General features: G+C 39.2%; 1 protein-coding gene across 1 annotated transcript; it reads left to right on the plus strand.

Annotated features, from left to right (window-relative positions):
• The first annotated feature begins 599 nt into the window (after nucleotides 1-599).
• On the plus strand, nucleotides 600-17,138 carry LOC140498843 (vomeronasal type-2 receptor 26-like). The gene is made up of 5 exons (XM_072599631.1): nucleotides 600-635; nucleotides 4,009-4,812; nucleotides 7,473-7,700; nucleotides 12,637-12,760; nucleotides 15,559-17,138. Exons 1-5 carry the CDS (start codon nucleotides 600-602, stop codon nucleotides 16,467-16,469), a joined length of 2,103 nt encoding a protein of 700 aa, XP_072455732.1. The 3' UTR covers nucleotides 16,470-17,138.
• Nucleotides 17,139-17,921: the final 783 nt, after the last annotated feature.

Consider the following 17,921-nt stretch of genomic DNA (forward strand, 5'->3'; position numbering starts at 1 on the left):
GAAGACTTGTGTTTAAATCCCCTTTCAGATACTTACTAGCCATATGACCTTGGACAAATTAATGTTTCCTCACTTTTCCAGGTGTAGCATGGGGAGAGTAGTAACACAAATCTCCCAGGGGTGTTATGAGGATTAACTGAGATAATAATTGTAAGTTGCTGAACACAGTGCCAGGCACCATGTAAATGTTTGTTAGTATAGTTATTTCTCTTGTTATTGTTGCTATTAAAAACAGTGAGTTGGAGTGCTTAGTTTTGACTTTCACATAATTGAGAAAGCTTTCCTTCTGAAAAACATTTTCTCATCAGGCTTTGTCAGTGTTTTCATATTCTCTCCTACTTAGGTGGTTTCACAGAAATTACCAGCAGGTATTGACCATAAGGTTTGCTGTGGAGGAGATCAACAGGGACCCTGCTGTGCTGCCCAATATTTCTCTGGGATTCCAGGTCTACAATGCCTACCACAGTGATGAGAGGACCTTGGAGAGTTCCCTGAGGTGGTTGACAGGAGGGGGTCAGCTAGTCCCTAACTTCAGCTGCAGAGGACAAGACAAGTCTGTGGCTGTCATTGGAGGAGCCACATCAACCCTGTCTATCCAGATGGGGACTCTGCTTGAGCTCTACAAGTTCCCACAGGTAGGTGATACTGGGCTTCCTAGCTTCTAAACCTTTCTTAGTCTAGTCCACCTTATGAAAGAGTGGATGGACCTCTCATTATACTACATCCAAATTGTCACTGAACGTTCATTCCACAGCCCACGCACCAAAGGTTATACTTAGTTTTGTTGCGTAGGTGATTCTTGGTTGTAAACCTAGCTCCTTTGTCCTCCAGGATATCATATCACAGTCCCTCAGATCATTTAATATAGAGAAAAGCTGCTAGATCTTGTGTATGGTAACCTGATTATGACTTTATGATACTTGAATTATTTCCTTCTGGTTGATTGAAATATTTTGTGCTTGACCTGGGAAATTTGGAATTTGGCTATCATATTTCGGTGAGTTTTAATTTTGAGATTTCTTTTAAAAGGTGGTCAGTGGATTTTTTCAATTTCTATTTTACCCTGTGGCTCTACAACATTAGGACAAGTTTTTCGGTTGTAATTTCTTGAAAGGAATTGAGGTTTTTTGTTTGTTCTTTTTCCAGTTTTTTGAAATTGCATTCTTAATTTTTTGGTTTGCTCTTTCTCTTTTTTATTGATATAAGTAGAGATGTAAAATTTCCTCTGATCATTGTTGTATCTGAAATCCATAAGTTTTGAAATATTGTATCATTATTCTCATTCTCTTTAGTGAAATGATAATTTCTATCATTTGTTCTTTAACACACTCATTCCTTAAGATTATTTTTATGTACTAATATTTGTAAAGAAATAATGAACCTCTGTAAAAAAAAAGTATTTCTTTCACTTCTCTCCATGTTTCTCTATTATCATATCCAGTTCATCTAAAATTCTATTCAATCGTTTTCAAACGGACTTAATTGTACCATTGACTAGCTCACATTTTTCCTTCTCTTCCATAGGAATAGCATGAAGTAGTTTAGTAGGATATACTCTGGATTCAGAGGACTGGATTGAAATCTCACCTCTTTCAGTTACTAGATGTATGACTTTGTGTAAGTCACAACTTGACTGAACATTAGTTTTTTTTGTTTGTAAAACAATGGGATCAAGTTGAATGTTCTCTCTGATCCCTTGTACTTCTAGATACAGGAGACTATACGGGCAGCTAGGTGGTACAGTGGATAGAGCACTAGTACAGAAGTCAGGAGGACCTGAGTTCAAATCTCCCCTCAGACACTTGACACTCACTAGCTGTGTGACCTTGGGCAAGTCACTCAACCCCAGTTGCCTCATCCTGGATCATGTCCAGTTGTCCTGATGAATATCTGGTCACTGAATTCAGATGGCTCAGGAGGAGAAAGTGAGGCTGGTGACCTGCACAGCCCTCCCTCACTCAAAACAAAATCAAGTGCAAGTCATGTCATTATTTCTCTGATGGCATGCTCTTCTTTGCCAATGAAGGATGAACACACGCAGGAGAGTATATAGTAAGGTTCTGTCAAATAATTATTTCAAATATTGATATATTAAATCTAAAATTTTCCCGTTATCTGAGAGTCTTGTATAAGGGTAGTTTTGAAAGGCCGTTTTTAATGAGTCTTGTTATATCCTAAAAATCACATTCATTTTAGGATGTTCACAATCTCTCTGACAGTTCAAATTCATATATATTCATTGACAATGTAGTTACAGGTGACATTCCAGCCTAATATATAAAATCAATCAACTGTAAAGTACATATAATTAATCACTTGGAAAAATAATAATGGCTTTGGGTCCCTAGATAGCAAATAAAATAAACTGTATTTGAATAAAATAAGTGACACATGTCTGTTCTTATGTATTGCATAATGAAAGACTACAGAATTGTGTATTCCAGCACCAGACCATTCAAGTGGTGTTTGAATCCAGGGATACAGGATTTCTGAGAGGTAATTGCCTTTATGGGGGACAGAGAAAGGTCCATGTCACAACATTATGAAATTTGAGAGGTCAGAAAAGCTGGGATTCCCATCATCACTAGTAGAATTATCCACTGACAACAAAGCAATGTTTTTGTCAAGCAGTAGCAGAGGCTAATTTCTGCAATGGGAGGTGAAAGATATGCTAATCACAAATGAGAAACAAAGAAAGAAGGCTTGAGGGCTCTACAGAGCAGTAATACTTACAGCCCAACAAGTCCCACTGAAGAGAAATTTCATGGTGATGACACAAGAAGAGTTCCAAGTGTGAGCCAATTCTCCTTTGGGACTTTGTTGTGCAAGTGAAGAGTGGCCCATGGTTAGGGTGAAGGTTTTTTTTAGCAACTGTTTTTGTAATACCTGCCTAGTAAATGACGTTTCTAAAAGCTAACTAATTCTAGCTGATAATAAATGAGGAGCCCATTTGGGGCCCATGACTCAAAATACTAGAAACTCTCATAACCTCCTGTCCCCATCCATCCATGTTAGGAAATGAGAGAGAGTAGTTAGTAGAAGCCACCTTTTGGAGAACCAACTTGATGGTTGAGTGGGAGTTGGAAAAGTGACCCCGGATGGGGTACTACACATATGTATTTCAAGGAATGGTGTATGGATTACAAGGTTGCTTTTGTTTTTTTTCAGTATTTACTGTGGTCAAAGTACAACACCATCAAGTGACATTTGAAAAAAAAGATTGGCACAGTCATTACTCCCACAGTTATAATGTTATTTATCATGTTCTCTAAGATTCAAGTACATTGCCAACAGCTAAGGGCCATGTGTATGTACTGACTGTGTCATTTAATCATTGCACACTAAATCATACCCATTTCAACAACTGCCATAATACATGATATTTACAAATAAATGATCTGAATAAAAATCTATATAATAATCAAAGCATTAAAATGACAGCATGTTTATACCACAGTGCTATAAAATATTTATTTATTGCTATGTCTAAATGTCTTTAAACAAGTAAAATACATATCCTGGTGTCCAAGAGGAAACTACTATGTTGATTTTAAACACAACTTTAATACATTTTTTCGAAAAAATAGGTGCCTTTCTTTGGCTTAATAAACATATGCAACACATGATTAAAGTGCTTTTCCTTTCATTAAAATACTGCCATCTCAATGACTGAATCATGACTGTTTTAGTGTTACAAGGAATTCTGGGCCAAGAAGAAATATATTTTAGTCCGTTTGGGAAGGATCGAAAAAACCTCCAAGTTGAAGTAAAAATAACTAAAGGATCAGAGAAATCTTTTTTACCAAGCAAGTCATGAAATGAATGGGATGAATATAGAAGTTTGGGTTTGTTGAAATTCCCCTGTAAAAGGGAATGTATTCCAAAATCCACTGCACTTAACCCCTGAAAGAATAAAATGACTTGGTGAAAGTTTATAATTTCCTACAATGCTATCTTTATTGACAGATTAATGGAATTCAACATTTTCCATGTTTCCCTGTTGTCCAGATCAGCTTTGGCCCTTTTGATAGCATCCTCAGTGACAAGGCCCAGTTTCTTTCTCTCTACCAGATGGCTTCCAGGGACTCCTTTTTGCCCCATGGAATGGTCCAGTTACTGGTACATTTTAAATGGACCTGGGTAGGTCTGGTGACCACAGATGATCTCAGGGGTGAAGAATTCCTTAGGGAAGTGACAGGGGAGATGGCAAAGTATGATGTCTGTGCAGCCTTCACAGAGAAGATTCCTGTCAGTGAGAGACAACATGCAGAATCAGAAGACAATTTCATGTCCAGGATAATGGAATCTTCAGCTAGAGTAATTGTGATTCATGGTGATACAGATTCATTAATGATTTTGAGACATTCACAAATTCCCTTTTCCCCAGCATATAAGTTATGGATCGCCTCTTCTCACTGGGACATCATCATGAGGCCAAACTTTGTTGATAGTTACCATTTCTATGGAGCTCTCACATTTACATACCTGACCAGGGAGGTTCCTGGTTTTAAGTCTTTTCTCAGGTCAATCAACCCTAATGAAGACCCAGAGGACATTGCCCTTAAGGAGTTCTGGTTGTCAGCTTTCTGGTGCCAGGAGGAATCAATAAAACTGGAGCTAGAGCTGTGTGAACCAAATGCTACGCTGGAGGCTTTGCCTGAATTCCTTTTTGATATGACCATGTCTGGCCTGAGTTACACCATCTACAATGCAGTGTATGCTGTGGCCTGGGCCCTTCATGAAGCACTTCTGAAGAAATCAGAGACTGCATCTGAGGAAGCTGGAGAAAGCTGGGTGCCTCATCCTTGGCAGGTAAGGTTCCCTTCAGAATTGGTCCTGTCCATTGCTGATTCCTGATATTTTGGATGGAGCTCACAGAATCTGTGAACTTTACAACAGAAGCATCAAAAGCAATCAAAAGCTCATATTCTGGAAATTGTATCTGTCTTGGTTCACTTTGATAGTTTTAGCTTTGGGGTTCTTTCTGGTCACAGTGTTAGCATATATTATGTTTAGTTAACTAAAACTCTGCATATTTTTTTACCTGAATCATTGCATAGCTGCTTTAAATTGGTTCACCCAGTTTCTACTTGTGAAAACGATTTTTTGAACTCAGGAAACCCTTTGAGTTTATCTCAATTACATTTTGCTTAGTTAATCCTAACTCCAATATCTCCCCTTCACCTCCAGTATCAGATTGAAATCATCTGTTTTTTATTCAAAGTCCTTCAGCATCCAGCTCACCCATAACTTCCCAGTCTTCTTATGTCTTAAACTCCAATGTGATGTACTTTGAGATCCAGTGACGTTGGCCTCCTAACAGTTTCTCACTCAAATCCCTTCATCTCCTTACTTTAAATATTTTCCCTGACTGTGCCCTGTGGCTGAAATTCTCTCCCTCCTTCTTTTACATTTGCTGTTTTTCCTGGTTCCTACAATTCCAGATTTAGATTCCTAGTTCTGTGGAGACTTTGTCCAATCCTTCTTTATGCTAGTGGCTTCCCTCTGATGATTATATACATTCCCCCCTTTTGATAACCCCTTTTTTCCAACTTGTCTTCCCCAACGCTGTCAATGTCTTGAGAGAAGGGACTGTTTTTTGTCTTTCCATGTAACTTTAGAATTGTCCAATTTAAAAAATTCTACAGTGCTCCAGTTGGTCTATGCAAATGAATAGCTAGGGCAAAGGGACAGAATATGTGTGCTGTGCAGAGGGTGCAAAGAAAAGAAACAGTCTCTGTCTTTGAGGAGTTCAGCTTCTAATGGAGAACACAACAAGCATATATGCACTAATCTGTGTATCTTAAACATGCGTAACTACAAATACAATGCTCCTAAGAGTTGGCTTCTTTTATGCCTAGGAACAACATAACAGCCTCTTAGACCACATGGTTGCCTTCTCTGCTGCTTTAGGAAGTTTCAATTAAAATCTGACTTAATAGTAGAAAAACAATCACTGTGAGAACCTGGTTAGTAGAATTTCAAATTTTGGGCAGAAGTTGGACTCTCTGATGTAATTTACATTTGTATCTATGTAGCCAATCTCTGGCACATCTGACCAGGCAAAATTCAAGTTACCAGAAACATTTGGGTAAAGAAGCTCCAAAGCATATTACAGTGCCTGTCGATGGACTGTTACTAGGAAGAGTTTGTTTGGGAAAGGATGAGACCTTAACTTTCAACCTTTTTTCAGTCCTTGAAAAGGTTGCTCCAACTGAGAAAGTTAACTATAGCCTTCTGCAGATGACCTTCCTCAGTCCCTCCCTTATCTACCTCATTTACTTTCTCATTATTCTTTGGGTTTTGCCCCTGTCTTGGCAATGGTTTGAGGTTCAACTCTTGATATACCCATTTTTTCTCTCTCACACCAGACTTTCAAGTCTCCAAGTTTCAACTAGCTCAGTGTTTTTATACACAGTGGAGGTGTTATAACCACATCCCTCAATCCACCCAAACATACTATGGGTAGATTCAAAGGTCAGAGATTATTTCACATCAACTTGCACATTCAGTCACAAGAGCCAGTTTCGCTCTGCTTCTCTTTTTTCTTCTTGCCCTTGTCCTTTGGACGACAAAGGTCACAGGAGTTAATACTTAAGGAAATTAATTCACTGGAAGGTCAAATAATGAAGCTGAAACTTGAGTAATGTGGTCACATAATGAGATGAGACTATTGGAAAAGACTCTATTGTTGGGCAATATTGAAGGCAAAAGAAAAAGGGGATAGCAGAAGATAAGGTGGACAGATAGTATCATGGAAATAATAAACCCGAACTTGGAGAGACTTTGTGAGACAATGGAAGATAGAAGGGTCAGGTGTGTTATGGTTCATGGGATCACATAGAGTCAGACATGATTGAACAAGTGAACACCAACAACACAATGGGAATTTATGGGAACTTAAATGTGAACTTAAAGATAATTTGATTATTTAGAATTCATAACCAAGTTTGATCCTGTATCTTTTTCCTTTTGAGTAAAGTATCTATTCCAAGGACATATTCTAGCCATGAGCCAAATCCCACCAAGATCATGCCATGTTTCAAAACACCTGCTTTCTCCACACACATTTCCTCATAAAGATTACATTTAAATTTCTAAATCTATTGCCTCAATTTAAGTTTCATGGGAAATAAGGGAAAGTAATGAAAACAACTAAGAATAAGAGCTGTCATTTTTATAGCACTTTAAGACTGACAATGGATTTTGATATATTCTCTTATTAGGTGTTATTATTTTACTTTACAGAGGAGATAAGTGAGGCTGAGAGAAGATGAATAACTTGTTCAAGGTCAGCCATAGCCAAAAGGTGTGTGAGATTTAATTCCAACTCACATGCATCATTCCTCCAAACAGGGGCATAAGTCTCAGTTCACCAGCTCCACTGAGCACAGGGGTTACTTCTGGAAGAGCCCTGGGGAAGTCCATGTTTTAGATACCAAGAAATGACAGAGATTTCTCTTCCCTTTCAGCTCCACTCCTTTCTGAAGAACATTTGCTTTAACAACAGTGCTGGTGACCAGGTGTTTATGGATGAGAAAAGAATCTCTGAGGCTCAATATGACATTAAGAACTATGTGATTTACCGTAATGATACTGAAATGCTGCTGAAAGTGGGCCAGTTTCTCCCCAGTGCTCCACCTGGTCAAGATTTCACCGTGTGTGAGGAAGCCATTGACTGGGGATGGGTAGGTTCAAAGGTCAGAGATTATTTCACATCAACTTGCACGTTCATTCACAAGAACCAGTTTCACTCTGCTTCTCTTCCTTCATTTATGGATAGAAAATCTTGCCAGTTCCTTATTCTCTTTTGCTTTTTAAGTAAACTTTTGGACAGACGGAATGGAAAAAACAATCCATTAGGCAGCTATTTCCAAATACTGCAAGTGTTAATATCATAGGAGATAGAACAGGAAGGGTCTTAAAATACACTTTGACTACCTCTTTGACAGATAAGTAAACTGAGGCCCAGAAAAGCTTTGATGCACACAAGGCCCTTTGACCTCAAATTCCACATTATCATCTACTTCTCTATATCTTCATGGATAATGTTGGAACTTCTTTTTTTAAATATGCAATTTATTTTTCAGTTCGCAACATTCACTTCTGCAAGAATTTGAAATCAAAATTTTTCCCCCACCTCTCCCCACCGCCTATCCCAGGACAGCATGCACCCCATCCACCCCTTCCTCCATTCTGTCCTCCCACCACCCACCCTTCTTCCATCCCCTTTCCCCTCTATTTTCCTGTAGGACAAAAGAGATTTCTATACTCCATTGCCTGTACATCTTAATTTCTAGTTACCTGCTAAAACAATTTTTAATATTCTTTACCAAAGCTTTGAGTTCCATATTCTCTCTCTCCCTCTCCACCTACCCCCAATGAGAAAACAAGCAATTCAACATAGGTCATACATGTGTACCAATGTAAAGCACTTCCACAACAGTCATGTTGTAAAAGACTAACCACATTTCCCTCTGTCCTATCCTGTCCTCAGTTTATTCCATTCTTTCCCCTGACCTGTCCTCCCACAATAGTGCTTGCTTCTGATTATCCCCTTCCCCAATTTGTTGTCCCTTGTATTATTTTCCCTCTCATATCCCCTTCCTTCCTGGGGGCAACATATATTTCCATGTCCAATTGAGTGTGTGTTATTCCTCCCTAAGTGAAATCCCATGAGAGCAAGGCTCATTCATTTCCTCTCATCTCCCCCCTCCTCTCCTCCATTGTGAAAGGTCCTTAATCCCTTTTCCATGTGAGATGACTCACTACATTCTGCCTCTCCCTTTCTCCTACTCCCAGTACATTCTATTCAACAGCCAATTTTATTTTTTTTAGGTGTTCTCCCTGCACATTTAGCTCACCTTATGCCCTGTCTCTATGTATATACATGCACACAAATACATACATACATACGTACATATATACTTATAAACATACATATAGACATATATATGCATATATGCACATACATCCATGTACATATACATACCTAACCATATAAAATCTACACATACATATATATGCCTACATGCTTATATATATATATTCTCTGTAACTATCCTAATACTGAAAAAGGTCTCATGAGTTACAAATAACATCTCTCCATGTAGGAATGTAAACTGTTCTACTTTAGTGAGTTCCTTAAGGCTTTTCCTTCCTGTTTACCTTTTCATGTTTCCCTTGATTCGTGTGTTTGAAAGTAAAATTATCTTTTCTGCTCTGGTTTTTTCAATAAGAATGCTTGGAAGTCGTGTATTTCAATGAAATTCATTTTTTCCCCTGAAGTATTATACTCAGTTTTGCTGGGTAGGTGATCCTTGGTTTTAATCCTATCTCCTTTGACTTCTGGAATATCATATTCCAAGCCCTTTGATCCCTTAGTGTAGAACTGCTATATTCTGTGTTATCCTGATTGTATTTCTACAGTACTTGAATTATTTCTTTCTGACTGCTTGTAATATTTTCTCTTGATCTGGGAACTCTGGAATTTGGCTCCCATATTCCTAGGAGCTTTCCTTTTGGAGTCTCTTTCAGGAAGTGATCGGTGAATTCTTTCCATTTCTATTTTACCCTGGTTCTAGAATATCATGGCAGCTTTCCTTGATCATTTCTTGGAAGATGATGTCTAAGCTCTTTTTTTGATCATGGTTTTCAGGTAGACAAATAAATTTTAAATTATCTCTACTGGATCTATTTTCCAGGTCAGTTGTTTTCCACTGAGATATTTCACATTGTCTTGTATTTTTTTTCATTTTTTTGGTTTTATTTCATAATTTCTTGGTTTCTCATAAAGTCATTAGCTTCCATCTGCTGCATTCTAATTTTTAAAATTGAATTATTTTATCTGTTTTCAGTGTTCCACGATCACTTCCATATATCTTAGATTTTTTTTCCACTCCCTCCTCTGTATCCTCCCTCCCTCCCTGCTCCTTCCCTGAGAAGTGTACAATCTTATATACGTTCTACACGCACATTCCTATTAGATGTGTGTTGCACAGAAAAATTAAAATGCATGGAGGAAACCATAAAACATAACATAATGCAAAAGAAAATGGTCTGTTTCTTTCTGCTCATCCAATTCCATAGTTCTTTCTCTGGATGTGGGAGGTGTTTTGCCTCAAGTATTCATTGGAAATTTTTTAAGTCCATGTATTTCAATGAAATACTCAGTCTACCAGAAAAATTCCTCACACACTGTAGTTGTTGCTGTGTACAAAGTTCTTCTGGTTCTGCTCCTTTCACTCATCATAAGTTCATATAAGTCTTTCCAGGCTTCTCTGAAGTATTCCTGTTCATCATTTCTCATAGCAAAATAGTATTCCATTACATTCATATACCACAACATGTTCAGCCATTCCCCAATTGATGGGCATCCCCTTGATTTCCAGAGAACTGATATAACTATTTTTGTACATGTGGGATCCTTTCCCATTTCTATGATATCTTTGGGATAGAGTCCCCCCATTCTAATTTTTAAAGAACTACTTTTTCAGTGAGCTTTTGAACCACCTTTTCCATTTGACCAATTCTGTTTTTTAAAGCATTCTTCTCCTCATTGGCTTTTTGGATCCCTTTTGCTGTTTGGGCTAGTCTATTTTAAAGGTGTTATTTTCTTCAGCATTTCTTTGGGTCTAATATAGCAAGCTGTTGACTTGCTTTTCATGGTTTTCTTGTATCACTTTCATTTTTCTTCCCATTTTTCCTCCACCTTTGTTACTTGATTTTCAAAATCCTTTTTGAGTTCTTCTATGGCCTGAGACCATTACATATATTTTTTGGAGGTTTTGGATGTAAAAGCCTTGATTTTTATGTCTTTCTCTGATGGCATGCTTTGCTTTCCCTCATCTGAACAGATGGAAGAAAATTCCTTTCCACCAAGAAAGTAACCTTCTATCGTCTTATTTTTTCCTTTTTTGTACATTTTCTCAGCCAGTTACTTCACTTTTGAGTCTTTTGTCCAGTGGAGGCTATACTCCAGGTACCTGTATGTTCTCACTTCCTCCAAAGTGGCACAATCAAGGGTGAGAAGTTTATTTCTCTCATGGCCTGCACTCTGGTCTGTGAGCAACCACAAGCACTCTTTTCTGCCCTGTAACTGTGAGTAGGGTCCCTTCTCCACAGCCACCACCAGCTCCAACACACCAGCTTTCTTCCTCACCTCAGGACCACCACTCAGGTCTGAGATCTAGATCAGCTGCTCAATTACCCCAGGGTCTTTAAGCAGAGCACTCCAAAAGTGGATGCTACTGCAGCACAGCTTAAGTAGTTGCTGCTGCCCTGTGACAGTGGCTGGGACCAGACCATGCTCCCCTTTCACCCAGGTGAAAGGGATTTCTTATTGACCTTTGAAGTTATCTTTGGCATCTGTGAGTTGAGAAATCTCAGAACTGCAGTTGCTACCTTGAAGCCTCCTCCAGTCTTTTCTGTGCCCATGCCACATGATCCTGGCTGGGCTGCACTCTGCTCCTAGTCCTGTGTGATCGATCTTTCCTGCTTGCTTTCCCGGCTGTCTTGGGTTGGAAATATGTTTCATTGTCATTTTGTGGCTTCTGTTGCTCTAGAATTTGTTTAGAGTTATTTTGTGTGGTATTTTATGGGCTATAGGAGGTAAGCTAGAGAAGTCTGTCTTTCTACTCCTTTATCTTGGCTCTGCCCAATGTTGGAACTTCTACACACTTTAACTGAGCTAAAATTAAATTTAATTCAGCAACTAGGCAAAGTTTTCTTTCTATGGAAAGGAAAATCTTATGATATACATTTTCCCAACTTGGAAAAATATCTGAATGTCCTCTAATAGACTATGTGTCCACAGCACTCTTGCTCATGTAATGCTCTGAAGTTTCTCATCCCAAGTCATTATTTCACATTGATGTCTTCTAATGTAAGGTTGCAATCTCCTCTTCTGGGCTCCAGGGTAACCTTGAGGGGTCATGAGGATATCTTCACTAACAGTTTCTTCAATTTCCAATTTTGGTATGCTTTCCCAATATAGGTTACCTGAAAGCAGTGTTCCAATTTGACTTGACCAATTAAAATTTATTTACTTTAATGAAAGAAAATTTACTTAGAAGACATAGCAAAAATCAAAGTACAGGCATTTCTCCTTAGCCAACACTTGGGGGCAAACTCTTCCTTATACCAAGTGGACATAAGGGACTGAAATGTAAAATAGTTTCTAACTGATTTTGTTCCACCAAATAGATGCCCAAATCCAGCAACACTCCTGGAGAAATCATTGCCCCTGTTATAACAGTTTAAATGTAATTTTAGATGGTCACCATCTTTCATTCAACCTTTCATTTAGCATCTTGGGTCATGGTCATGAGAATGATCCAGGGTATATTTAGCAGTACAGAATATAAGTATGCTAAAATCAGCCAGCCCAGGGCTGTCATTTTACAAACAATAAAATCCAAGTCCCCGGAGGTCAACAGTTTCAGCCAAATAGTAGGTGACACAAATAGCATCAGAAGGGAGATCCCCAGAATATTCCATCAGCCATGTTCATTGACGCATGAACCAGGCATAATAGTCAGAGCTGTTTTAAAGGATGCACTTTTTTGGCATGCACTATTCACCCTAAATATATCTTTAGTTAATGAGATATCTCCCACTCTCTTTTTAATGGCTCAGGCCCCCCGATCTGTATGCAGTGACAGCTGTGACCCTGGATACAGGAAGACAATTGAGGAAGGAAATCCTGTGTGCTGTTTCAGCTGTTCCCAGTGCCCAGAGGGGGAGATTTCCAATAGAATTGGTAAGAGTCTGCTGGGGGCTTCCCTAGTGAGCCTTCTGACACAGAATAGTAGGGTTGGGCTACTGGAGTCATATGGAACAGACAGTAACATCATAGCCCAAGTGAGAGGATATTAACGGACTAGGAGAATCAGGATAAGTGTCTGGGATAAGGACACATAGCTGGAAACGCTGATGCACAAGGAGTGAATGACACCTGTCATCACAACATCATGTAAAGTATGAGGAACAGCATCTAGATATTTATTTCTCTGTGTGTGAATGGGAGCATGTATGTACACATACACACACACACACACAAATATTTAAAGGCTGTTTCCTTCTGTCCCTTTATGAATCACGAGCCATTGTCCTCTTTCTGGGCTGAGCATAATGGGATAGGGAATAGAGCTGTGCTACAGCCAGCTCACACTCATGTCTCAGAGGCAAAAGTTAAATTTTCACCGTAAATATTTTCACAGAGAATATAAGCCAGTGTTATAAATCAGTGATTGGTGCATTTATTGATTATCTAGGTTTGGGAAATAAAGGTGTAGAATATGTTAATAATATGTATTAAACTTACAAATGGATTGTGCATAAATAATAAAAAAAACACTTGTTAAAAATTTTCCATCACAACCCTCAGTGAAGGTGGCTAACATCTAGATATGTTTCTAGGTGGAAATACGTGGTGTGGTGAAGATGAGGCTGGGCACAGAATTTCAGATTTCTTTTTGAGTGGAAAGTTCAGTAGAAGAATTTGACCCAGGTAGGACTGGAGCAGGTATTATAGACTGAAAGGAGCTTAGTACGCGGAAAGTCTGAAGTGGGTGTTAGAATGCACAAGGGTGCATTCTAACCTAGAATGTTCTAGGTGAAAGTTTGTGGATGGAGAATGATTTGGAGAAGGGATAATTCAAGATGAAGATTGAACCCTGATGGGAAAATAATCTTATCAGAGTGGAAGGAATTTGAGAGAGAAGTCTAGTCCAAAGATTGTGAGTGAAAATGGAGAATGAGGGATGGCGCAGGGACACACTTTTAAAGGAGTGGGGAATTCAAACTTTAATTGTAGCTGGGGAGGGATATGAATTCCTCTGGGTGGAAGGGACAATGCTCAAAAGCGTTCAGTCATTTTTGCAATGATTGGAGTGGTTTCCAAAGAACATCTGCTGACAGGAATATGCCAGTCAAGGGAAAGGCAGACAGAGGATGAATCACAGAATGTCATGGCTGGAAGGGACCTTAGTCAACATCTTTTTCAAATATCTCATTTTATTTGTGAACCCCACAGAAGTAACTCGACTCACCCAGATTCGATGTGGACTACGCCAAGACTAATACCCATGTCTCCTGACTGTGGATCTAGAGCTTTATCTATCCATCCATATTGTTCAGGGGAGACACCAAGTGGGACAAACAGAAAAACAGATAGTAACAAACACTCTGAAGGGGAATGACACACTCCTAGATGATTATTAAAGTCATAAGCCAGAGAGGAGAAGAGTACAGTAGCAGAAAGGGAGCTGGCCTTGGATCCCAGAAGACCTTGGGTCAGTCCTGTCTTAAGTCCTGTCTTTGTGCTCCAGGGCAAGTCAACTATTACTTCTGTGCCCCGACAACTCTGTAAAAGACAGTTCCTTTACCTTGTTGTGTTGTGGCGACTTGTGAAGATTATGAACCTCTATTTAGAGTATTGTTTCCTTTATTTAAAAGCAAAGGGAATGCTAAATTTCAGGTAGAATTAGTAAGAAATGATGATGTATTTTTTTTGCATCTGAATTTGTGGACACTCTGAAATCCACCTGCAAATCTACTTGGACATCTGTGGACACCACGTTAAGAATCACTGTTGTAAAACTATACTTTGAAGAAAAGACACCTCTCTGCTTGTAAGAATAAAAACAGTTAGTATTTATATTGCTCTTCAAAAGTTCAGAAAGCACTTCACAAATATTATCTTAATTAATGCTCACAACTGCCCTAGGTAATAGGTGGTATTATCTCCATTTTACACGTAGGGAAACTGGCAGCAACAGAGGGTAAGTGACCTGTCCACTATCACTAAAGAAAGGTCTGAGGTCACATTTGAACTCGTCTTCATGATTCCTGTCTGACTTCAAACGCAAGAGTAAAGACCTGAGTCAATCGTACAATATTAATGAAATCACAGCTGGATTTAAAACAAAACAGAACAAAATGTCAAATGCTCAGGTGGTGAAGTGTCATGTCTAATAATGAAATCATGTTTGGTTACGAAAAATACTGAACTGTGCAGGAGAAAGTAAGGAAACATTTATAAGATCTTCTCTGAATGTAGAAGACAAAATCACCTCTAGGATTAGTGGAGGCTTCATTTTATTTTTGTGTTGACGAAGCATCTGAACATGTTTCTATAGTCTATCCTATGTAGCAAATGAGCTCCTGATTTCCCCAGACAAAGTGGATTCGAGGACAGCTTGCTTATTTTGCTGGGTCCTTGGGTCATGCATGATGCCAACCACAATACGAGTCACCACCAGCAATATCTAGGGCACTATTTATAGACCAAGCAAGAGGCAGTAGGATTAATCACATATCTGCTAGGTGCCAGGCACTGTGCTACATGTGGGAGAATACAGAGAAGGGCAAAACAGTCCTTTTATTCAAGGAGTTCTTTTAATAGGGAGATAATAAATCAATAGCAAGGTAACTCATGGATATGTTCAGGGCAGATAGGAGGTTATCACAGAGAGGAGGTTACTACTGTCAGCCACAATTGGGAATGACCTATGTGCTGCACAAGACAGGATCTGACTGTTCCCTTTTCCTCTTCAGATGCAGACCACTGTGAGAAGTGCCCAGAAGATGAATATCCAAATAAGGACAGAGATGGCTGCCTCCCCAAGGTTGTGACCTTCCTGGATCTTGCAGAGCCTTTGGGGATGACTCTGGCATTGATAGCTGTGTCCTTTGCTCTCCTGACAGCCCTGGTTCTCTGGGTATTTGTAAAATTTCAAGACACTCCCATAGTGAAGGCCAACAACCGAACTCTCAGCTATACTCTCCTCATCTCCCTCACCTTCTGTTTCCTCTGCTCCTTGCTCTTCATTGGCCGTCCCACTGCAGCCACCTGCCTCCTCAGACAAACAACTTTTGGTGCTGTCTTCACTGTGGCCGTGTCCTCCATTTTGGCAAAAACCATCATGGTGGTTCTGGCCTTCAGGGCCACAAGACCAGAGAGTCGAATCAGAATGTGGGTGCAATCGAGGGTGTCCAACTCTGTTGTCCTCATCTGCTCTGGCATTCAAGTGATTCTCTGTGGCATCTGGCTGGGAACTTCTCCCCCCTTCCCAGATGTGGACCCAGATTCTGAACCTGGTCACATCATCATTCTGTGTAATGAGGGCTCTGATATTGCCTTCTACTGTGTCCTGGGCTACATGGGCTTCCTAGCCCTGGGGAGCTTCACTGTGGCTTTCCTAGCCAGAAGCTTGCCTGACACCTTCAATGAAGCCAAGTTCATCACATTCAGCATGCTGGTGTTCTGCAGTGTGTGGGTCTCCTTTCTCCCCACATACCAGAGCACCAAAGGGAAGGCCATGGTGATTGTCGAGATTTTCTCCATCCTGGCCTCCAGTGCTGGGTTACTGGGCTGCATCTTCATTCCCAAGGGCTATGTGATCCTGCTGAGGCCAGAAAGGAATACCCAAGGAGAGATAAAGAAGAAAGTAGGCTCCAAGCACTGAAATTATTCTAGGAAATTGTCTCACAATTACCACCAGAATTGTGAGAAGTTTAAATGATAATCCACATCAGTTTGGGATACCTATATTTAGCCATCTTTTGATTAATGAATTTCCACTCGTTCTTTTTCCAAGTTCCCATATTTTGTCAGCGTCACCTAGCTTTGTGCTGGTAAATCTGTAACAAAGAGCTCTTTGAAAATGCACCAACTGTTTTCTTTAATCTGGATCATTCATGTTTCACCACTTCCCTAAATCTAGTCAGTCAACAAGTAATCAATCCCTCTTTGTAATACTTTCCAGTTTCCAAGTTGTAATTGCTCTCACTGAAAATTTAACAATCAACTATCCAGAGGTGGTAGAAATCGATTCCAACAAAACCCTTGTTTTTACACCACTTTTTAGGGTCCCTCACATGATGTTCTAGAAGCGCCTATTGAATATTTTTGATTTGCCAGACACAAAGTTTAGATCCCTCTATCTGGAACAATGAGTCACCCTCCTATATCTTTACTTACAGTCTAATGTAATGTATTCTTCTCTGTAATGTTCAGGACATTATTACCCATGATTTGGATTAGTGCAAAAATTTTTCAGAAAACAGAAGCCTGAGCAAGATAGCTTATATACTCAATGACAGAATCCTGAGTTTGCCAAATTACATTTATTGGATAGAACATGAGGCACAGTTGATTCACTTGAAATTTTAGAAGAGTAAGATTAAGGTATTATACATTTATTCAAAAAAATACCTTCAAACTTGTCCTATGGTGACAAATCAGTATACAACAGTTCATCCAAAAAAAATTCCTGTGGGAGTGAATGGGTGAGATGGAAAGAGACCAACAGTGGAAAAACAGAAACTCATGAGAAAACGTCATAATTTAGTAGTCAGGCAAACTAATGTGATTCAAGGCTGCATTAAAAGTTATGTGTTCAGAACAGAAGAATGACAGGACCATGATAATCTACTTGGTCCAACTACATATTAGCCCATTATGTTAAATTTTGGGCACCACCTTTAAGGAAATACATTGATCAGCTGGAGATCACTAAAAGAGGAAAACTAGTATGTCAAAGGGGTTTCAGTTCATGTCAATAAGTCAGTTATTTATCAATCAACACAGTTATTAAGTAACTACTATATTCTGGCACTGTGGTAGGTGCTGGGGCTACAGTGAATGAAATTAACCCTTGGGAGAAGATTACATTTTAATGGAGATAATATGTTCATAAATCTATGTACATATAAAAATATATTTAAAGAGAAACAGATAATAAATAAAAGAAAACTGTCTAATATATTCAAGACTGCGCAAGGCTGTGAGGATAGAAGAAAAATATAGTGTTGCTCTCAAGAAATTCTATTCTATTGGAGGTTTGAGATACAGCAGGCAAGAAGGTAAGTATTGGCATGATGCTTCAAGTAGGGAGAGAACAGGAGCATAAGAGACT

This window comes from Notamacropus eugenii, chromosome 4, assembly GCF_028372415.1.
Source record: "Notamacropus eugenii isolate mMacEug1 chromosome 4, mMacEug1.pri_v2, whole genome shotgun sequence".
Classification (NCBI taxonomy): Eukaryota; Metazoa; Chordata; class Mammalia; order Diprotodontia; family Macropodidae; genus Notamacropus; species Notamacropus eugenii.